Source organism: Bombina bombina, chromosome 3 (assembly GCF_027579735.1).
Source record: "Bombina bombina isolate aBomBom1 chromosome 3, aBomBom1.pri, whole genome shotgun sequence".
Taxonomy (NCBI): Eukaryota; Metazoa; Chordata; class Amphibia; order Anura; family Bombinatoridae; genus Bombina; species Bombina bombina.
The window spans coordinates 228,129,312-228,152,526 of record NC_069501.1 but is presented as its reverse complement, the minus strand read 5'-3'; the positions used below and the strand labels follow the sequence as shown (position 1 = coordinate 228,152,526).

General features: G+C 38.1%; 1 protein-coding gene across 2 annotated transcripts in view; it reads right to left on the bottom strand.

The window, feature by feature from the left end:
• Positions 1 to 20,435, bottom strand: part of FLOT2 (flotillin 2) — a 493,007-nt gene extending 472,572 nt beyond the window's left edge. For both annotated transcript variants that reach the window (XM_053706184.1, XM_053706183.1), the window contains exon 1: positions 20,200 to 20,435. In XM_053706184.1, coding sequence (XP_053562159.1) covers positions 20,200 to 20,248 — 49 coding nt within the window. In that variant the 5' untranslated portion in view covers positions 20,249 to 20,435. The remainder of the gene's footprint in view (positions 1 to 20,199) is intronic.
• Positions 20,436 to 23,215: the final 2,780 nt, after the last annotated feature.

Below are 23,215 nucleotides of genomic sequence, written 5' to 3'. Positions count from 1 at the left end.
AGTGCGCAACACCGGCGCGAAAATGAGACTCTGCCTATGCTTGGGGAAAGCCCCTAAAGAATAAGGTGTCTAAAACAGTGCCTGCCGATATTATTATATCAAAATACCCAGATAAAATGATTCCTCAGGGCTAAATATGTGTTAATAATCAATCGATTTAGCCCAGAAAAAGTCTACAGTTTAAATAAGCCCTTGTGAAGCCCTTATTTACAATCGTAATAAACATGGCTTACCGGATCCCATAGGGAAAATGACAGCTTCCAGCATTACATCGTCTTGTTAGAATGTGTCATACCTCAAGCAGCAAGAGACTGCAAACTGTTCCCCCAACTGAAGTTAATTGCTCTCAACAGTCCTGTGTGGAACAGCCATGGATTTTAGTTACGGTTGCTAAAATCATTTTCCTCATACAAACAGAATTCTTCATCTCTTTTCTGTTTCTGAGTAAATAGTACGTACCAGCACTATTTGAAAATAACAAACTCTTGATTGAATAATGAAAAACTACAGTTAAACACTAAAAAACTCTAAGCCATCTCCGTGGAGATGTTGCCTGTACAACGGCAAAGAGAATGACTGGGGTAGGCGGAGCCTAGGAGGGATCATGTGACCAGCTTTGCTGGGCTCTTTGCCATTTCCTGTTGGGGAAGAGAATATCCCACAAGTAAGGATGACGCCGTGGACCGGACACACCTATGTTGGAGAAAAAGCTCTATTCCCTGCTGCGGGCAAGCAAAATAAACAGTCAAAATATCAGTACAGCACTCATACCAATACTCCAGGGAATCCCAAAACTACTTCCAAGCTCCAATTCAATACAGAAAAGCACAAGAGGGGTTCCCAAATATAATTAAAATCCCTTTATTAAAAATTCATAGGTGGGGATATGTCGGCAACCTGAAGTGGCATTCTACCCAAGTGTATTTTTGGGCCGTTTTTAAGATCAGCATTTGTATTTATCTTACACACAATATATATAAGAAACAGTCTTGTGTGCAAGTGTCAACCCTGTGTTTTTTAAACACCCAAATTGGTTTTATTATTACCATAACTATATGGGACTTTCAACACTGCACACAGTACAGTGTCATTTTATTCAATTCTCTTACAAAGAGGACTAAAGATTACTGTTGGACCTGAGTTACACACAGACCTCATGGATCGGAGGTGGTCCTAACGGTCAGCATAGCTCCACAAGATTTAACTACTTATGTGTTTATGCTTGAATACTTACCATTGAGGGTTATAAATGTAAGTGCAAATCCTTTTGTTTTATACAGTAATAAATACCTTTTATGATAGAGTTACGCTATGTGATTTCCTTTATATGATGATATACCACTGAACCATACTCCGGGAGGATACAAAGATAGAACGCTACAAAGAACGAAAGCTGGAAGTTTCTACCAAAAAGTTTGGAGTATCCTGCAACAACTGTCTGACTTAGGAATTGACCTAGGATTAAAATCCACAGAGTCACAGGCCAAGGGAACAGCTCAGGGAGAACACAGGAGGAGTATCTCCATCTATGAGTAAGCGCACACCAGCGCGAAACATGTTAGATGGCTAACTACCCTCCTTGTTATTTTTGTGTTTTCTCTATTTTAATGGAATAAAGTCTCTTTTTTCTACCTGTTTCCTCAGCAGCCTTCCATTTTTTCCTTTGAGGAGCATCTCCATTGTCTTTCGAGTGCATACATTACCCTCATATGATTGGGATAATATCTGGTAAGAAGATAACCATCTATCACTCTTTTTTCCTTTCTAATTCAACATTGGACTATTAAGAGCTTACACCATATGTAAAGACCTTATCTGTGCGCTGACTTATTAATTTTCTCTTTTCTATCATAATCTCTAACAGTGTTAAGGGTACACTGCATCAATCACTCGCAGCACGATTAGAAATACCAATTCCATCCATAACACTTCCATAACACTATTCACATACTGGAATATTCGCCTCTCTCACCCATATAAATAAATAGGGTGGATATAGAGTAATACTATACCTATGACCAATAAGTTCCATTACATATTGGCTAACAAGTGTTGAAGATTATATATACAGGGAGTGCAGAATTATTAGGCAAATGAGTATTTTGACCACATCATCCTCTTTATGCATGTTGTCTTACTCCAAGCTGTATAGGCTCGAAAACCTACTACCAATTAAGCATACTAGGTGATGTGCATCTCTGTAATGAGAAGGGGTGTGGTCTAATGACATCAACACCCTATATCAGGTGTGCATAATTATTAGGCAACTTCCTTTCCTTTGGCAAAATGGGTCAAAAGAAGGACTTGACAGGCTCAGAAAAGTCAAAAATAGTGAGATATCTTGCAGAGGGATGCAGCACTCTTAAAATTGCAAAGCTTCTGAAGCGTGATCATCGAACAATCAAGCGTTTCATTCAAAATAGTCAACAGGGTCGCAAGAAGCGTGTGGAAAAACCAAGGCGCAAAATAACTGCCCATGAACTGAGAAAAGTCAAGCGTGCAGCTGCTAAGATGCCACTTGCCACCAGTTTGGCCATATTTCAGAGCTGCAACATCACTGGAGTGCCCAAAAGCACAAGGTGTGCAATACTCAGAGACATGGCCAAGGTAAGAAAGGCTGAAAGACGACCACCACTGAACAAGACACACAAGCTGAAACGTCAAGACTGGGCCAAGAAATATCTGAAGACTGATTTTTCTAAGGTTTTATGGACTGATGAAATGAGAGTGAGTCTTGATGGGCCAGATGGATGGGCCCGTGGCTGGATTGGTAAAGGGCAGAGAGCTCCAGTCCGACTCAGACGCCAGCAAGGTGGAGGTGGAGTACTGGTTTGGGCTGGTATCATCAAAGATGAGCTTGTGGGGCCTTTTCGGGTTGAGGATGGAGTCAAGCTCAACTCCCAGTCCTACTGCCAGTTTCTGGAAGACACCTTCTTCAAGCAGTGGTACAGGAAGAAGTCTGCATCCTTCAAGAAAAACATGATTTTCATGCAGGACAATGCTCCATCACACGCGTCCAAGTACTCCACAGCGTGGCTGGCAAGAAAGGGTATAAAAGAAGAAAATCTAATGACATGGCCTCCTTGTTCACCTGATCTGAACCCCATTGAGAACCTGTGGTCCATCATCAAATGTGAGATTTACAAGGATGGAAAACAGTACACCTCTCTGAACAGTGTCTGGGAGGCTGTGGTTGCTGCTGCACGCAATGTTGATGGTGAACAGATCAAAAAACCTGACAGAATCCATGGATGGCAGGCTTTTGAGTGTCCTTGCAAAGAAAGGTGGCTATATTGGTCACTGATTTGTTTTTGTTTTGTTTTTGAATGTCAGAAATGTATATTTGTGAATGTTGAGATGTTATATTGGTTTCACTGGTAAAAATAAATAATTGAAATGGGTATATATTTGTTTTTTGTTAAGTTGCCTAATAATTATGCACAGTAATAGTCACCTGCACACACAGATATCCCCCTAAAATAGCTATAACTAAAAACAAACTAAAAACTACTTCCAAAACTATTCAGCTTTGATATTAGTTTTTTGGGTTCAAAAAACTACATACATACATACACACACACATGAGAGAGAGTGAGAGAGAGTGAGAGTGAGAGTCATTTTGACTTGGCCCACTCTTCTTTGCAAAAACACTCCAAATCTGTCAGATTGCGAGGGCATCCCCTGTGCACAGCCCTCTTCAGATCACCCCACAGATTTTCGATTGGATTCAGGTCTGGGCTCTGGTTGGGCCATTCCAAAACTTTAATCTTGTTCTGGTGAAGCCATTCCTTTGTTGATTTGGATGTATGCTGTGGGTCGTTGTCATGCTGAAAGATGAAGTTCCTCTTCATGCTCCGCTTTCTAGCAGAAGCCTGAAGGTTTTGTGCCAATATTGACTGGTATTTGGAACTGTTCATAATTCCCTCTACCTTGAATAAGGCCCCAGTTCCAGCTGAAGAAAAACAGCCCCAAGACATGATGCTGCCACCACCATGCTTCACTGTGGGTATGGTGTTCTTTTGGTGATATGCAGTGTTGTTTTTTGCGACAAACATATCTTTTGGAATTATTGCCAAAAAGTTCAACCTTGGTTTCATCAGACCATAACACATTTTCTCAAATGCTTTTGGGAGACTTCAGATGTGTTTTTGCTAAATTTAGCTGGGCTTGAATGTTTTTCTTCGTAAGAAAAGGCTTCAGTCTTGCCGTCTACCCCAAACATATGAAGAATACGGGAGATTGTTGTCACATGAACCACACAGCCAGTACTTGCCAGATATTCCTGCAGCTCCTTTAATGTTGCTGTAGGCCTTTTGGTAGCCTCTCAGACCAGTTTTCATCTCGTCTTTTCATCAATTTTGGAGGGACATCCAGTTCTTGGTAATGTCATTGTTGTGCCATATGTTCTCCACTTGATGATGACCGTCTTCACTGTGTTCCATTGTATATCTAATGCCTTGGAAATTATTTTGTACCCTTCTCCTGACTGAGATCCCTCTGATGCTTTGGAAGCTCTCTGCGGACCATGGCTTTTGTGTTGGACGCGACTAAGAAAATGTCAGGAAAGACCTACTAGAACAGCTGAACTTTATTCAGGGTTAATCAGAGGCACTTTAAATTATGGCAGGTGTGTGATGACTCTTAACATGGTTTTGAATGTGATTGCTTAATTCTGAACACAGCTACATCCCTAGTTATAAGAGGGTGTGCACACTTATGCAACCATATTATTTTAGTTTTTTTTGTTTACTTCCCTCCACCTTAAAGATTTCAGTTTGTGTAGTTTATAAGTCAATTGAGTTGTGTAGTTTATAGGTCACATTAAAAAGGTGGAAAAAGTTCTGAAACGATGATTTATCTAAAACTTGCACTCGCTGGACTTTTTCAAACACCAAAAAAAAAAAAAATTTAAAGTAACGTTTCGGAGACAAAGTATCCCCTTCCTCAGACAAAAGTGAAATGGCAATACAAGCTGTATAAAAAGGCAAACACAGTGATAACCCCTCCCCCCAATTAAGACAATGGCGGTTTGTCTTAATTGGGGGGGAGGGGTTATCACTTTGTTTGCCTTTTTATACAGCTTGTATTGCCATTTCACTTTTGTCTGAGGAAGGGGATACTTTGTCTCCGAAACGTTACATTAAAAAAAAATGTTGGTGTTTGAAAAAGACCAGCGATAGATATATTACACAAAATAGAATAGTGACGCACATCCCCTTCTATATTAGCAAAACATTTTAAATTTTGCAAAAAATCACCTAAGCTCATATTTTAACACATACATACATACACATATATACACACATACACACGTGTGTGGGCATGAAGGGGTTAATGGCACACAGCTCTGGTTCCCTTAACCTTGCAACTCTGCAAAAGGACCTTAAAAAGGGACACCTCATTAACCCCAAATCTTGTCCACGCTGCTCTAATTAACAATTTGCCTGCTGCCGCCACCAACACGTTTAAATTAAAGGGGGCGTCTTGGGAACCCCTAAACACTCAAAATTTAACAATTAGATAACGTGCCTTTAACCTCGTCTCAACAGGAGTGTGAATTTGGATATTAGAGCCAAAAAGACAGAATGGGATTTTCTATGTGTTTAATAACAAAAATATCAATACAGGTTACACAGTGCAAAATTATAAAGACATTCAAAATAACATACAATTGCAAAGCTACAGTTCTTTAAAAAGAAAATGGGACATGAAAAGAATTACACACAATATCTAACTTATTACCAAGTTCCTTTAGATATGTGGAGAACTGCCAATCCAGATGTTAGTGGCTTGAGTCCCAGGCAGTTCTGCCCACCAAGTCTTTCTGTTACATATTTAAACCAAACTTTCTTTGTCTTGTCAAAGACAACGCCCTGGTTATAATTTACAACGAGTCCAGCCAATGCAAACAAGTCTTAGCTCCCACTATCAGTCTCCAAAGGGGAGGAGCATTCTGCATTCCTACACACAGTTACACAAAAAACACTAGGCTAAGGAGTGTGTGTGGGGGGGGTCTCAGCTTACAGCTTTTCTGAAAGCCGATTTCACACACAGAAAAAGGCAATTCACATTAACCTTTTCCAGGCTGAAACACAATACCACCTCTGCCGGATAGCCAATCCAGGTATCAACTACTCCACATGATTGTATTATGAGAGAGATTATATATATATATATATATATATATATATATATACACACACATACACAAATGTTTTGTCACACCTTACAAAATTATTTTATTAATATTACTTCTTAGGGGTACAAGCAACCAACCAAATAATTACACAAAATAGAATAGTGACGCACATCCCCTTCTATATTAGCAAAACATTTTAAATTTTGCAAAAAATCACCTAAGCTCATATTTTAAAATTGGGATCCAACTTACAAGGTGTCCCAATGTTGACTGGTCCTAACACTACAATGTGATGCCTTTCTGGGCTGTAACATTCCTGCTTTAACTATGCATCTAAGAATGAGCCTCTCTGGCTTTATACACACTCTCTGGCTTTATATAAAAGATGAAGACTGCAGCACTCCAGAACTGCATTTACTGGTTTATTACAAGCTCACAAATATAGGTGACGTTTTGGGCAGTGCCCTTTCTCAAGCCATATATACACACACAGCATACTCAAATTTTAATTTTGGTGACCATGTAGCCATGATAAATATGAAGGAACTTATGAAGGAGATTAATTGTGCACAAACATCTAGGTTTGGTCCTTCAGAGAGAGATATTGATGTAAGAAAAAAAAAAAAAGTTACTTTTACCCTATTCCTAGTAGGGGTCAGAATTTGCAGGTATTTCAACAAACTCTGGAAACCCAGCTTATTGAATTGGATAAAAAGAACAAAAATGCTAATACAAAATGGTTATAAGGGCAACAGTCTAACTGTACTTGAGAGAAAAGCGATACATGCTCTCAAAAATGACCATAACATAGTGATCAGGGAATCTGACAAAGGTGGTAACACAGTGGTTTTAAACAAAAGTGATTTGGCGGAAGCCACTAGGCAACTTGCAAACACAGATGTATAACAACTTTTACAATTAGATCCCACTGATACATAAGAAATAGAGTGATATTAGCAGAAGTTGTTCACAAAGCTAAACTAGACAGGGCAATCTCTGAGAAGGTGGTGGAATATGTATTGCCTAAAAACCCTTCCATGCCTATATTCCATTACCTTCCAAAACTTCACAAGATCCCTGGCCGCCCAATCGTGACGGGTATTGGTTCATTAAATGAGAGAATTTCTGATCTGATAGATACCTTTTTACAACCCATAATCATAAATCTAAATGGTTATTTAAGAGATACCACGGCTCTCATTGAACAAATGACTTTGTATTTTATTTTTTTACATATAGTATAAAAAAAAAAAAATACAGCTCAAAAATGAAATATAACATAAAGAATAAAACTTTGAGCCAATTAATACAGTTGCATCTAAGTTGCATGTCCAAGCATCATATATCCAATTGTCACATTTGTTTAACTATGCTATCTTACTAACAACATAGGCAGGATAGGTTTAATTCAGGTCCCCAATTAATATTAATACTTATAACTCCCAACAAATGGTGAATAACTTTTTTTTTTTAAGGTTTGCTAATGTTTAAATAAATTTCTCTATTCTTACAAAGGGACATGAAACCCCCCCAAAAAAAATTCATGATTCAGATGGAGAATACAATTTTAAAACAACTTTCCAATTTACTTCTATTATTTAATTTGCTTGCTTTTCTTGTTATCCTTTGCTGAAAGGTTTATCGAGGCAAGCTCAGGGGAAGCAGAGAACCTAGGTTCTAGCTGTTGATTGGTGGGTGCATGTATATATTGATTGTGATTGGCTCATCCATGTGTTCAGTTAGAACCATTAAAGCATTGCTGCTTCTTCAAAAAAAATGATACCAAGAGAATTAAACAGATTAGATAATAGAAGTAAATTCGAAAGTTGTTTAAAATTGTATTCTCTAGCTGAATCATGAAAGAAAATGTTTGGGTTTCATGTCCCTTTAAGTCTTTTTCATATAAAACATCAAATACTTTAAATTATTAATTGATCTCTTAGAGCTAACTTAAAAAGGTACATGAAACCAAATTTTTTTCTTTCATGATTCAGATAGAGAATACAATTTTAAACAACTTTCGAATTTACTTCTATTATCTAATCTGTTTCATTCTTTTGGTATCATTTTTTGAAGGAGCAGCAATGCACTACTAGTTTCTAACTGAACACATGGGTGAGCCAATCACATTCAATATATATGCAGCCACCAATCAACAGCTAGAACCTAGGTTCTCTGCTGCTCATGAACTTGCCTAGCTAAACTTTTCAGCAAATGATAACAAGAGAAGGAAGCAAATGAAATAATAGAAGTAAATTGGAAAGTTGTTTAAAATTGTATTCTCTATCTGAATCATGAAAGAAAATGTTTGGGTTTCATGTCCCTTTAATTTAATCTCTCTTATATTTGGTACTCTAGGGGAAAGCCAAGCCTTCAAAATAATTTCTCATCATAAGTAATACCATTATAAAAAAAACAGGCTTTTTTCTTTCCCTACACGATTGTCATACAGGTAGATTATATGTCCAAACTCAATTTGGAAATTTATTTTTAGCAACTTTGTAAGCCAATAACTAATCTTCGCCCATAATTGGTTAATCATTGGACATTCCCACATATGTATTACCGTTCTTTTCGCAGGGTCAATAAGGTCCCCTATTGTCTTTATTTTAACCTTTTCCCATGCCTGTAAATTATTTTTATTCATACCTGGCGGGAAATCCGGATTTTATTACAAGCACAGAGACTCCTATTTTGCCAATCATTCTTTTTACTACTTATGCAGCTTTTCACAGAAATAACATATCAGAAAAAGTTGAACAATATAGTGAAAACGAGAACAACCAATGCAAAGGTTGTATGCAAATGAGCTGATGAGAGTAGCAAATGAGCATACTCATAGTGCCCTTATACTGTCCACATAGTCCCAATTCCTCCTCTTTCTTTTTGCTGCTTGTGCAGATAAGTACATTTATACAATACATTAAATATTTCCTTATTGTATGTTATTTATTTTAGTGCCTGTGTATTTTCCATTATAAGTCTTTCTACATCATTTTTCTAATTCAGTTTAACCTTCTGGTGTTAGGTTTCCTCTTATCCCTTATGGTACTCTGTTTTTATACCATTTTATAGCTGCCAACAGCTTTTATGTCCTACGTTTGTGTTCCTTTTCCCGCCCTTTTGTTTACCTCAGAGCTGACATTTATTCAGACAGCTCACTGCTGCATTCCTCACTGCTTGTCAGCTGTACTAGTAGTGGATACTTTGTAAGTGTTTTTCTCTTTCCATTTCTTCTCTGTATATGTAATTATTTTTTCTCTCCACTAAGTGTACAGTTCCTATATGTTTTTACCTCACTTTTTCCTTATTTCATTACACACTCATTGTTGCTTCCCCAAAGCAGATAAATATTAAAAATTAACCCTTGGTTCTCCACAATTATTTTAAAAAATGTCTCAAAATGAAAACATGGAAATCTGTTAACTCTCTCAATGACAAATTGCCTAATTTTATATCCCAAATGGATAACAAAATGAACTCACTTATGGCAGTTATTAACCCTAATATTTCTGCTCCTAGGAAGTGTAAATCCAAAACTAAACATTCATTATCTGCTTCCCCAAAGCAGTTAAAATCTTTAGGTCTGTCCCATCCAGACTCTCCTCCTGCAAGCTCTGCAAATTGCAGACAACTCTTCTGCTGGCCGGCAGATTACCCTAGGCACCCGAACCCCTGATCATAACAAGAGCCGTATATCAGGGCGTATTTTTTCAGACTCTGATCTCACTAATTCTCTTTTAAAGAGATCGGTTTTCTGACCTAAAGGCTCATAAAAGACAATTTAACGATATTTCCTCTTCTGAGGAAGATTATTTTTCTGATAATGAGCATGATTTCTCCTCCGATTTTGATGATGATTTTTTTTTTTTCCCTCTAGATTCCCTTGGTAACCCATTAACCAATCCAGATGAATTACAGTATCCCCTTTCTTCTGAAGTTTTTAATTTGAAAAAAGGTTCTGACCTGCTCCTTCGGGCCTGTCAAGACAAACTTTTAGACACTACTGGTCCCATAGCAAAAATGTTTGATTTAACAAAAGAGGCTATCGCCTCAATTCTTCTCTAGACCCTTTCGTCATAAGAGAATGGATTTTAAGGTCTGTAGCCTTTCTGTGCAATGCTAACGAAGCGATCGTTGCCGAAAGGAGGAGAAACATCATTAGGTTAGACCCTAAGCTTCTGATTTTTCCACTACCCAATGCTCCACCGATACTAACGGTCTACTTTTTGGATACACTTATTTATTCAAAATGAATAATTATGCCAACACTTTCAATACATTGTCTAAAACTAAATCAACCATTAAAAAGACCCTTTTATACACAATCTAGTGTTTTTGACAGGGACCGGAAAAGAAGGGTCAGTTTTCCCGGCCGCTCCAATTAAAACACATTCAATCCAAGGTCCCAATATTATTACTCCAATCAGTACCAACCCCAAACACAAAACTCCTAATTTTTCCCCTTAAGAGGTCATTCCTGGCCATCAAGGTCTTTCAGAACCAGAGGTCGTTCCAGAGCTCACTCAGGTAAATTTCTTCTTCCCCCCTTTTTAACCAAACAAAATAGGTGGCACTCACTGTGTTTTTCCCCAATTGGCAACGTATCACCTCAGATCCCTGGATTCTGCAAACCATATCTGGAGCCGTAATAGATTTTGTCAAAACCCCTTGTCAATTATCTCTTCCAACTCCCATAAAATTCTCAAATCTAGACAAATGAGCCATAGATTCAGAAATTTCATCTCTGGCATTAAAACAGACTATAGAATTGGTCCTCATGGACAAGAACAGTTACATAAGCAACTTATTCCTGATCAAATAAGAAGAATGGTCTCTTTCAACCAGTGATCAGTCTCAGAAATTTGAATGCCTATGTCCTTTATCAACACTTTAAAATGGAGGGCATTTATCTTCTTTGAGATTGTCTCCAAGATCGAGATTGGTTGGTTCGTTTGGATCTAACCAATGCTTATCTGACTGTTCCCGTCCATCAGGATTTCAGGAGATTTTTTTTGCTTCTATTGGAACATCCTTTGGCAATTCACATGCCTCCCATTCGGTCTTTCCTCTGCCCCATGGATCTTTACAAAAATTCTGAAGCTAGTCTCAGCTTGGCTAAGGTTCGGAGTTGTTTGTCTTATCATTTATCTGGACGATATCCACATAATGAATCAAGACCATTCTACCCTTTTATCTCATCTCAACCTCACCATCTCCCTCTAAGAAAATTTGTGTTTTCTCATAAACAAGAAAAAAAAAAAAAAAAACACACATTCAGCTCTTACTCCCTCTCAAAATCTGACTTTTTTTGGTTTCCAAATAGACACCATTTCCTCTATCCTCAGTCTTCCTCAAGACAAGATTTCCAACATAAAGAAATTTTGCTTGTGCTCAAAAGACCTTTCTTCCCTCTGAGACTTCTAGCTTTTTTGGCCTTTTCTCCTACATCCAGGCAATATTTCCTGCTACCTTCCACTATCAGTCCCTTCAACGTCTGAAAATTCACTTCTTTCAGAAAGGTCTTTCTTATTCACATCCTATCTCCCTCTCCCAGGAGGCTTGTCAGGAATTCAACTAGTGGCTTCTCAATATGGATGCATGGAACAGCAGAGAGTCATCTTTGGGAATGCTCCGGACATCATTATAGAGGCAGATGACAGCAATTCTGGCTGGGGCGCCCGTTGTGGTTCTCTTATCACTGGTGGGAAATGGACAAATGCGATTTCACATGGACAACATTTCTGACGTGAGATATCTGAACCGCTTGGGTGGAACCAAATCTAAAGCCCTTTCAGAGATCACGAAAGACTTTGTCCACCCCTGTCTGGACAACAAAATCTCTATCCAGGCCGAATATATTCCTGGCCTCTCCAATTTGGAGATCTTGTTATCTTCAAGACTCCAGCGATTGGAAATTACTTTCAGAAATTTTCCCCTCTTTCCTCTCTGAAAGGTCCCTTTGTAATAGATATTTTCGCTTTCAGATCCAACTTCCAAATGAGACCCTATTTCAGTTGACGTCCGGACCCAGAGTCCTCTGCAATAGACGCGTTCCTCCAAACATGGTCAATTCAATACACCTATTCCTTTTTCCAATATTCCGAGAACCCTCGCTCATCTTCAAAGATACCAGATCTCCCTTCTCCTGATAACTCCGGTTTTGCCAATCCAATCCTGGTACCCCTCTATTCTGGTATCTCTCCTTCCTTCCCCTCCCTCAAATTCCCAATATTTTATTAGACCCTCTAGATCGTCCTCATCCCCTCCTTCTGGACGGATCCCTCAACCTCGTAACCTGGACAATTTCAGGGTCCCCTGGACCCTCAAAGGTCTTTCGTAAAGGTCTAAATCCCTTCTTCAGGAATCATGGCCTACTGGCACTAAAAAAGCATATATTTCAGCCTGGTCCAAATGGTCTGGCTGGTGTTCGCAAAGGAGTTTGGATTCAATTTCTGCCCCTCTTACCAAAATAATTACTTATCTTCTCTTTTTGATAATGGTTTCGCTTGTCGTTCCATTAATCATGCCCATTCCGCTATTTCCGCTGGTCATTAATGATCTTCCTATTGGTCGTCACCCCCATATTTGCCACCTTCTCAAAGCCATTAGAATCAAGAATCCTCCTTCAAAATACTATTTTTTCTGGGATGTAGATCTTGTCATTTCCTTCCTGCTAAATTGTCCTAATCCTAATCTTTCCCTCAAACAATTCTCAGCTAAATTGGCTACCCTTCTCAGTCTCCTTTTCTTACACAGGGTTTCAGATGTTAGAGCTATTGACATTAATTCTAAAATGTTTTCTCCTTTTGGCGTAACCTTTATCATTTAATGATAAGCCGGACAGATAGCTCAGCATGCTAAGGCACTGTGGCTGAGGTCTGTAGCAACCCAAGGGTTGCAAGTTCGATTCCCGGCGAGGTCCACTCAGCCTTTCATCCTTCCGAGGTTGATAAAATGAGCAGCGCCTTGAGACCCTTACGGGTGATTAGCCATGCTTTACAAGTACCCAATACATACAATGTAGAACTAAAACTCTTTCTAAATCTTTCTTCTATCCCTTTTTCCCTGCCCAACCCAATCTTTGTGTTGCTTCTTGCCTCAAGGAATACAAATCTAGAACCTCTTATCTTAGATCCTCTTCTTCCTCTCAACTCCTAATTTCCTTTGTCCCTCCTCAGAAATCTGTCTCCTCTTCCTCTATCGCTAGATGGGTAAAATGGATTCTCTCTTTGTCCAGAGTAGAGAACTCTTTCTCTGATTACTCTGTTAAAGGTGCTTCAGCTTCCAAAGCCTCTCTCAAATCCTCCTCTCTCCAAGATATTTCAATGCAGCAGACTGGTCTTCAGAATCCACTTTTAAGCAATTTTATTTTAAACCAATTGCTAATGCGGCTTCCTCTCTCCTTACTTGATTTACTTTTGCTTTAAACTAGCAAAATAGGAGTCTCTGTGCTTGTAATAAAATTCCGATTATCCTAGCTATGTGAAGGAATAATCTAGATTTTATTAAAGACACAGACGAGTATTTTCCCTCCCTCCTCATAGGTTTATTCATATTTATATGGAAGTTGTTCTTAATATTTTTGTTTCTTTTCCAGCTCCCTCAATCTAACTTATTCCAGGTCAAGCACCTCAAGGACTCCAAGTTCAAGCCCCTAAACCTTTGTCCTCTTCTTCTATCAATTGGGATGTTCATCTCAAGATACTTCAAGTTATCTTTGTTCAGCTCCAGTTCCTGTTCCAAGATGTTTACCTGGTTTCTCTTCTGGATTTGTTGCATTATCTTCAGTGGATTTCTCAACATCCTTCCTTTCCTTATGAACTTTCTAACTCTTCACATCAAAGAAGAAAGAGGAGGAATTGGGACTATGTGGACAGTATAAGGGCACTATGAGTATGCTCATTGGCTACTCTCATCAGCTCATTTGCATACAACCTTGCATTGGTTTTTCTCGTTTTCACTATATTGTTCAACTTTTTCTGTGTTTTCTGATATGTTATTTCTGTAAAAAGCTGCATAAATAGTAAAAAGAATTGTTAGCAAAATACTCGTCTGTGTCTTTAATAGGGCTGCAACAACTAATCAGCAAGTTTGATCATAAAAATAGTTGTCAACAAATCTCATTATCAATTAGGTGGTCTGTGATTAGTTGGTCAGTTGCACAGCACCAGCTGCTTTAATCTGATGAACTACTGCAACTAAGAATGTGCAAAAAAATTATTTTTTTTTTATCTTTTTTCTATCCGATTAATCGGACAATAATCATCCGATTAATCGGATAGAAAAAATAAATAAAAAAATGCACAATACCATGTTCAGGAGTTAATCAGTTTGAAGCAGCTGGTGCTGTGCAATTAACCAACTAATCGCTGACCACCTAATTGATAATGAGATTCTGTGACAACTACTTTTATGATTAATCTTACCGATTAGTTTAATAAAATCTAGATTATTCCTTCACAAAGCTAGGATAATCTGAATTTTCCCTAATAGGTAGGTAAATTGTAAACATATTTGAAAACCCCATTATTTTATGTAGTTTGATCCAGGCCCTAAGTATGTCTTTGAACAAAATATTGTTCTTAACTATCTGGGGAATTTCCTTCCAAACTTTATGAAGTAACCATGCTTTAGAAATGCCACCCAACTGTTGATCATCTACTGAGTTCTCATAAAAGTTTTCTGTATCTAATAGCCAATCAATAGCCACCTTTGAGAGTGCTGCTAAATTATAGTAATGGATATCTGGAACTCCAAACCCTGCCAATTCTAGGATCGGGAGGGGGAAGCATGTTCATGGGATAAAGAAGATTAGGGAAAAAATCATCATTTTGATCACATGGGCTTTTCCCATTAATGAGATAGGTAAAGATTTCCAGCGTTTAAGGTTTTGGTCAATAGAATCAAAGATCTGTGAAAAATGTATTCTATACCAGTTATTTTAATTCCTAGATAATTTAAATGATTTTTTTTACATCAATAAATGGTAATTCTTTTAAAACGTTCTCTTTATTCCTATTAAGCCACAATAACCCTGACTTGTTATTGTTGACTTTATATCCTCCTAATTTACCAAATTAATTAATAGTTTTCATAATAGAATCAATATATACCTCGGGTTTACAAATAAAAAGCAGCATATCATCAGCGTAAAGAGCCATATTGTGTCTTATTTTATTTATGCAAATCCCAAATGGTATCTCTCTTAATTTAGAGGCTGGGGGTTCCAGTGTTAAATTGAAAAGTAATGGCAACAGTGGGCATCCTTGTCTCATGCCTCTCTCCAGATTAAACCACGTCGATGTATCACCATTTATTGTTAAGTAGGCGTTCGGGCTTCTATATAAATTCTTTATTATAGAGTAAAAAGAGCCTTGAATATTATAGTTTTTAGACATGAAAATAGAAAAGACCATTCGACCCCATCAAAGGCCTTCTTGGTATCCAATGCCAGAAATGCCACATTCTCTCTTGATTCTTTAGTCTGTTAGCCAATATTTTTTGTTAGAATCTTGTAGTTATGGTTAAGAAGCGAAATGGGCCTATATGATGTTATCTTTAATGGGTCTTTTACCCGGTTTGAGTAGTACCATAATATTTGCAGGTCTCTTAAAAAAGGTCTGAGGGCAGAATGTCTGATTTCTGTATTTTATCCAAATTAGCCAATTATCTGCCAGCCCAATTACCAAATCTATATAAATTTGCCTTGCATCTCTTGTGGCTTCCTGGGTAAGAAATATTCATCTCTTTTTTTATCTGCTAAATATTCTCTCAATTAATGGAAAATCGATTCCCCAGATAGTTAGCATATGAATTCTCTAATTTACCACTAAGTTGTTTGAACTGTGAACAAATGACTTGGTATGACAATTACAGATTAGTCACATTGGATGTGACGTCACTTTACACTTCCATCTCTCATGAATTGGTATTGGAAGCATTACGCTTTTTTTTTTTTTTACTAATCACGCTACTTATGATTTTTTCACTATCCAATTTCTGTATTCTGCAGTTTAATATCTGCTCACACGACTTTTTTTTTATGTTCGAGGGCAAGTACTATCTTCAAAAATGTGGCACAGCCATGCGTGTCAAATTCGCACCGTCCTATGCGAATCTCTATATGGGATTCTGGAAGCAGTGCCACGTTTTTGGAGATACTAATACTTTTCATGACAATATTATTTGCTGCTGGTGTGGGATGGAGACAGACAATCCATTTGCCAGTTTCTTGACTATGCCAACAGCAATAATTTCAACCTTGAATTCAATATGGTGGAAAATGTTAACACTGGATGTTACACTTTCATCACACTTAGAAACAATCTATTGAAATTGAACTTTAAAGGAAAAGCACAGCAAGGAACACTATTTTACACTTGATGTCATGTCACCCCAAGCATACAATTGCATCTAAACCATATGGCCAACTGATCAGGAATAAATGCAACTGTACAAAGGAACATAAATATCAATTGCATTCATCGCACACTAGTCAGAGATTAGAAGCTTGTGGGTATGATATTAATCTTTTGAAAGACACTAAGGGGACAATTTACTAAAGTGTGGAAGGACATGATACGATGTAGAATACGCTGTCAGCATTTATTATTGCACAAGCAGTTCTGGTGAACTGCTTGTGCAATGCCGCCCCCTGCAGATTCGCAGCCAATCGGCCGCTAGCAGGGGTTGTAAATCAGCCCGATTGTATAGGATCGGGTGGATTGAAGACCGCAGCCTCAGAGGCAGCAGACAAGTTATGAAGCAGCAGTCTTTAGACCATTGCTTCATAACTGTTTCCGACGAGGGGCATGTTTGGCTGTTAGTTCCAACCTAATTACAGGCCTGTAACTTGTACCTCATGTGTTTTCATGGATTTTAATTATTTAAAAATGTTACTTTTTAAACCAGTTTTACTTTTTTGGTCTGGAGATGCAGGATTGCAGAGTATATCAGCAATTCCTATCCAGCACCAACTAATCCAGGGGGTCGAAAAATCTGTTTAAAATGTAGGAGCCAGTAGGAATATTTAGGAGCCATGCACACTTTTAGGAGCCAGCCAGTGGTATTTGTATATATGGAATAACCCCAAAAAGTTAGGAGCCAGGGGTAAAATTTTAGGAGCCAGTGACTACGTGGCTCCTGGGTTTGTCGAGCCCTGAACTAATCCCTAAAAGTATGTGGATAAATTACCTTAGCGCTAAGGACCATCAACATAATATATTCTTCAAGAACCTAATAATGCACAATGCATAAATATACTGCAAGAAAGGGAGCATAAAATAAAGCATTTATTGGAGCTTGCCAATACCAAACAAATAATATATAGTCGACGGTCAGAGTGTGTCTGGGTTTGAAAGTCTGAACAGTTACTGCCCTTATTTCGGCAAATGCACGGATTGCTGTGCTAAGGCGATTATAACTGTGTATTAGATTTTCCTTTTCTTTAGCAGTCCCACAATTAGGCTATGACGACAATCTTGGTTTTCATATTAATGCCACATCTGTACTTCAGAAATTCCGCCGTAGCGGTTTATACTTGCGGTTCTGAGGGAGTCCCACTATCGCGGTGCCACACCTGTTGGTCCCACAAGTATGGTGTATTCCCCTAGGGTGTTTGTCTCCTCTCTCTCCCTCAGAACCGCAAGTTGCAATAATCCTGTTAAAAGGATCGCTGTGTTAAAAACAGTACTTGAAGCAAAAAAATGAGAATTCGCATATCTAATTTGCATATCTTACCCAGAATTCTCTTGTGCATTGGTAATATTGTATATGAAGTGTTGCTGGGAAAAAGCAAGCGGGGAATCTTGCCTAGATGTGCTAATTTCCTATGCAAATATTTACATTGATTATATATATATATACACATAGAACAGTGGTTCTCAACCCAAGGCCTAGTAAATTTTATCTGGACATGTCCAGGGTCCGGTAGTCATACACATACATGATATACATATTATGTAGATATACATATTATATATTTATTTAAATGCATTAGTGTCAGTGTGGGACTATATAAAACTTTCATTGGTTCGCACATGTGCAAAGGCACTCTGACAGGCCTGCCCAGTATTCCTTATATGTGGAACAGCAGGCCTTCCAGAGAACGCAGTAGTGGGCATGTCAGGTTGCAGCCCACCAGCAGGGTCATGAAGGCCCGGAACTGGGCCACTGCCCAGCTGTTGGAAAACCAGGGAATAGAAACATTAACAATATACATATATTGGCAAAAATGCAACAGTGAAGTATAGCTAGATATTCTCAGTGCACCAGCATTTTACATACTACAGCTGCTCAGAGAGCCAGTGAGGTTTGTGTCATGTCAGCTATAATGCAAATTAAGTCTATCAGAGGAATCAAGCACCTTAGGCTCTCTGAGCAGGTGCTGACATGCTAAGTTTAAAATGCTGATGCACGGAGCATATTTAAATACACTCTTGAAACAGCTATAGATTTTACTAGAAGCATTTTTGCTAATGCATGTATATTGCAAACATGCTGCTATTCAAAATTGGAATAACACCTGAGTAAATTTCAATTTTGGATGGAATGTTCCTTTAAAAGGGATATGAAACCCAAAAAAATTATTTTGCAATTCAGACAGAGCATACCATTTTTAAAAAGTTTCCATTTTACTTCTATTGTCAAATTTGCTTTGTTCCCATGATATTCTGTGTTGGAAGAGATACCTAGGTAGGCAGCTGGAGAACTACATGCCATCATATGCCATTTCCATGTTCTGTTGGTAAATTAAGAGGCAGTTCTAATGTTGTATCATCACATGATGCAGTCACACACAATGAGGACGTACCCAGAGGTATTTCCTAATACTGGACTGGGCAGGTCTATTCCAGAGCCCATATATTGACCCCACATTACAAGGGCATGTGATCTGTTTGTTTTTAAATTAGGTGTTACATAGCCTCCTAGAATGCAGGTGATAACTGTAAAAAATTGCAAACAACTGAAACACACCATCGGGTAGTTTTGGTTGAGGGCTAAGGTGATTCTGACAGTCTCATTTCCTTCACTGTATGAGCTAACAAGAAAAGGAACCCCATTTCAGAAAGAAAAGAAGCCCCTCTTTTGGATGTGGAGTCACGTGTCCTATTATTTCATCGCATGTTTTACGCATAGGGAAATAAAGTGCCTCATATGAAAGGGGGGATTCCGTCTTTTCAAAGAGAGGGTCACATCCCCCCCCCTTCTAATTTACTGATCATTACAATGGTAATTGTGATCTCCTGTCCCACTAGGGCTAAATAGATACTCGATAGGTGCACTAAAAGTGTTTTCACCACCCCAACTCCTCTCCATGCTGCACAAAAAGGGACATGAGACCCCATTTTTTTATAATAAGTCTTATACCCCTGTCAATAATTGTTAGGAGTGTTTTTGCATTCTCTATCAGGAAACACAACAGAAACATTAGACTTCGGACAGCAGTGTAGCCAAAATAAGCTTCAAGCCCTTTAGATGAGACACTATTCTCATCCATAATGAAATGTCTTGATAACTCTGCATTGAGAGCCAGTACTGATCCCTGCCACTCCCTGCAGATGCCTCTGTTTATAGACAGCCTCCAGTTGCAAAGATCCCGATAATAACCTCTTGTAGGATTCACAATCTATGACATAACTACATACTTCAATACAATAAAGGTGAATGAAGGCAATAAATCTGTATGGCTATATGATGCTACTTTATTACTTCTACACATTTATTTTCTCAATTAAAAACTATTCTATATTGCACACACATTATTACTGATACTGAAGCTTTACAGTATGAACATGCAGAACCTCACATTACACGATCTGACGCAGATCTATAATCACAAACTGTACTGTTTACAAACGGAAATTCTGCAACCTAAACACATGGTTTGTTACTGTTTTCGCAACAAAAACCATAGTTATTGTCATTTTAGCAATAATCACGTAAAATCAAACCAAATACATATGCACGTATCAAACACAGGTCGTAAAATTGGTATAAGGGAGTTTCCTTCCAACCAAAGCAAGGCCCCCTTGGGACTAAACCGCAGCTGTTCCTACCTGATACAACCAAGGCTTCATTGGGCCCCACTGTATGACAATTCCCCATACCGGCAGTTTGTACACAGTACGGTTTTTGCTTTCTGAGGGTAATTCTATTCCGTTAATAAATAAACGAAGATCCACTTCCTTCTTGCTCTCCCCTCGCCGTAACAATTATAGCAGGGGCACACCACAGGGATACCCGATTTAGGCGGAGTCTAACGCTGCCAGCCCGCAGCATATGGCTGCCGTTATAGAAGGGGTGGGATCAGGTTCTGAAGAACAACAAATGGGAGGGCATTTTTAACTGGTGGAAAAATAACACTGTAAAAGGGCGGGACGTCTATAAACATTTTTAGCCAAAAAAAAAAAGGCTAAAAGAGCCGAAGGTTAAAATCGAGGGAATGGTATTGATTGACAAAAAGGAATTTGTGTTTAGTGTTAGAGTTATAGTATTTGTATTCCTCACGTCTACGGTTAACATCTTCTATAGATTATATTGATCAAGTACACTATGCCAATATCATGTTTTACATGTTGTCTTCCGTTATATACCTTTTAAAGGGATATGAAAACCAAACAATTTAGTTTGTGATTCAGAGCATACACTACACTTTTTAAAACGTTTCACATTTACTATTTTTTATTATTATTATTAAATTAGCTTACCATATTATTATTTGTTGAAGAAATACATAGGTGTATGGGACATTCCATGGCTAGAAATATTACTGCCATCTAGTGCTTTTGCATATGGATAACTACAGCAAAACAACTGCCATATACTGCTCTAGTGTTGAGTTTACATCCTTTCTTTTCAAAAAAAGATACCAAGGGAACAAAGAACATTTGATAAAAGTACATTAGAAAGTTGTTTAAAATTGCATGCTCTATCTTAATTATGAAAGAAACAAAATGGGTTTCATATCCCTTTAAAGGGACAGTCTCTACACCAGAATTTGTTTTGTTTAAAAAGATAGACAATCACTTTATTACCCATTCCCCAGTTTTGCATAACCAACACTGTTATAGAAATATACGTTTTACCTCTGTGATTACCTTGTATCTAAGCCTCTGCAGACTGCCCCCTTATCTCAGTGCTTTTGACAGACACGCAGTTTAGCCAATCAGCGCAGACTCCTAAATAACTCCACATGAGTGAGCACAATGTTATCTATATATGACACACATGAGCTAGTACTGTCCAACTGTGAAAAACTTTCAAAATGCTCTGAGCTAAGAGGCAGTTTTCAACAGTTTAGAAATCAGTTTGAGCCTACCTAGGGTTAGCTTTTCAAAATACAACCAAGGGAACAAAGCAAATTTAAAGGGACAGTAAACCTTAAAAATAATGTTATATAATTCTGCACATAGTGCAGAATTATATAACATTATATTAGCCAAACTTTATAAAACCTAATGTACCCTTTTAATTTAAAAAAAAAACCGCTGTTTTACAGACCCGCTCTCTGTACTCTGCTGAGCGGGTCTGTTATATTTACTCAGCGCATCGGGCCACAGCCCGGCCCGACCGCGCCATAAGACTAAGTGCAGCTCGCTCCTGCTGTCAGACAGAGCAGGAGCGAGCTGCACTTAGTCTTATGGCGCGGTCGGGCCAAGCTGTGACTATACAGCTGGCCCGATGCGCTGTGTGAATATAACAGACCCGCTCAGCAGAGTACAGAGAGCGGGTCTGTAAAACAGCATTTTTTAAAAAAAATTAAAAGGGTACATTAGGTTTTATAAAGTTTGGCTAATATAATGTTATATAATTCTGCACTATGTGCAGAATTATATAACATTATTTTTAAAGTTTACTGACACTTTAATTATAAAAGTCAACAGGAAAGTTGTTTAAAATTTCATGCTCTATCTCAATCATGAAAGTTGAATTTTGACTAGACTGTCCCTTTAAGTTTTATTGTTTGCTTTGAATTTTGAGGCACATTCAAAGCAGTGCCACAGTATTAATGCCATGATTTGACAGCTTTGTTTGTCATTTTAATGATCAACAGGGAGCTGACACATTTCCATATCAGACAAATAGAATTAAAAAAACAAGGTTTTAAATAAAAATCTCTGGGATCACACAACCTTGGTGGTTCACAGATTTATAATTTGTTCATAAGGTGGTGAGAGTCTATGAGCCATTACTACTGAGATTAAACTCCTGGCCATTAAGAGAAGGCAAAGATACACAAAATTCCACAAGATTTTAATCCCTCTCACCTCTGTGCTACCACAGTCTTATTTTTGCCTCTCAGGAGGAAGGTGAAGAAATGAGGTGTTCCAGTTCTTCACAAACCAGGTTCTCAGACCTATGTAAGACCCGTTCTCCCCCTCAGGAACCCTGAATTTACATAGAGGGGATGTGACATACAGGGTTTTACCAACCCTGCAACAGTCACCAGTTTGTCACAGAAAGGGTTAACCAACCATTTCCACCTTAACCAGTTTGTCACAGGCCATAAACCAAATTAAAAACCCTGGCTGAAGTTACAGGTTACTATATCATTTTATTTAGGCATAAACAGTACATACACTTATAATCAACCCCATTGTGACATTATGAGGACTATTTTGATACTAAACATGATATTTATTTTGTTGCACTGTAACATAAAAGTGATTAAAACAGGGGGCGTGTCCGGGCAGCGACCAAGTATGGCCGCAATGCTGGAAGCTCTGCAAAAAATGAATGCACTCTGCCATGCATCTCATGGCCATGACCCAAGTGCCTTCTTGCTCATATATTTAAATTAACAACAACTACTAGGGAAGGGGGCACTCAGATAATTAATGTGTCTTGTGTGATATCTGTGCTAAAAGTCCCAAATAAATATGTAACACTTAAAAAGATAGAGATCTATATGATGTAGTAAGAACCAAAGAAGGACAAGGCTGCACAGGATCATACATTAAACCAAACGTTTATTAAGAAGGTGGTACTACATAATATAGAACTCTATCTTTTTAGGTGTTACATATTTAAATTAACAGCTTAGACTGCTGTTTTGGAATATATATATATATT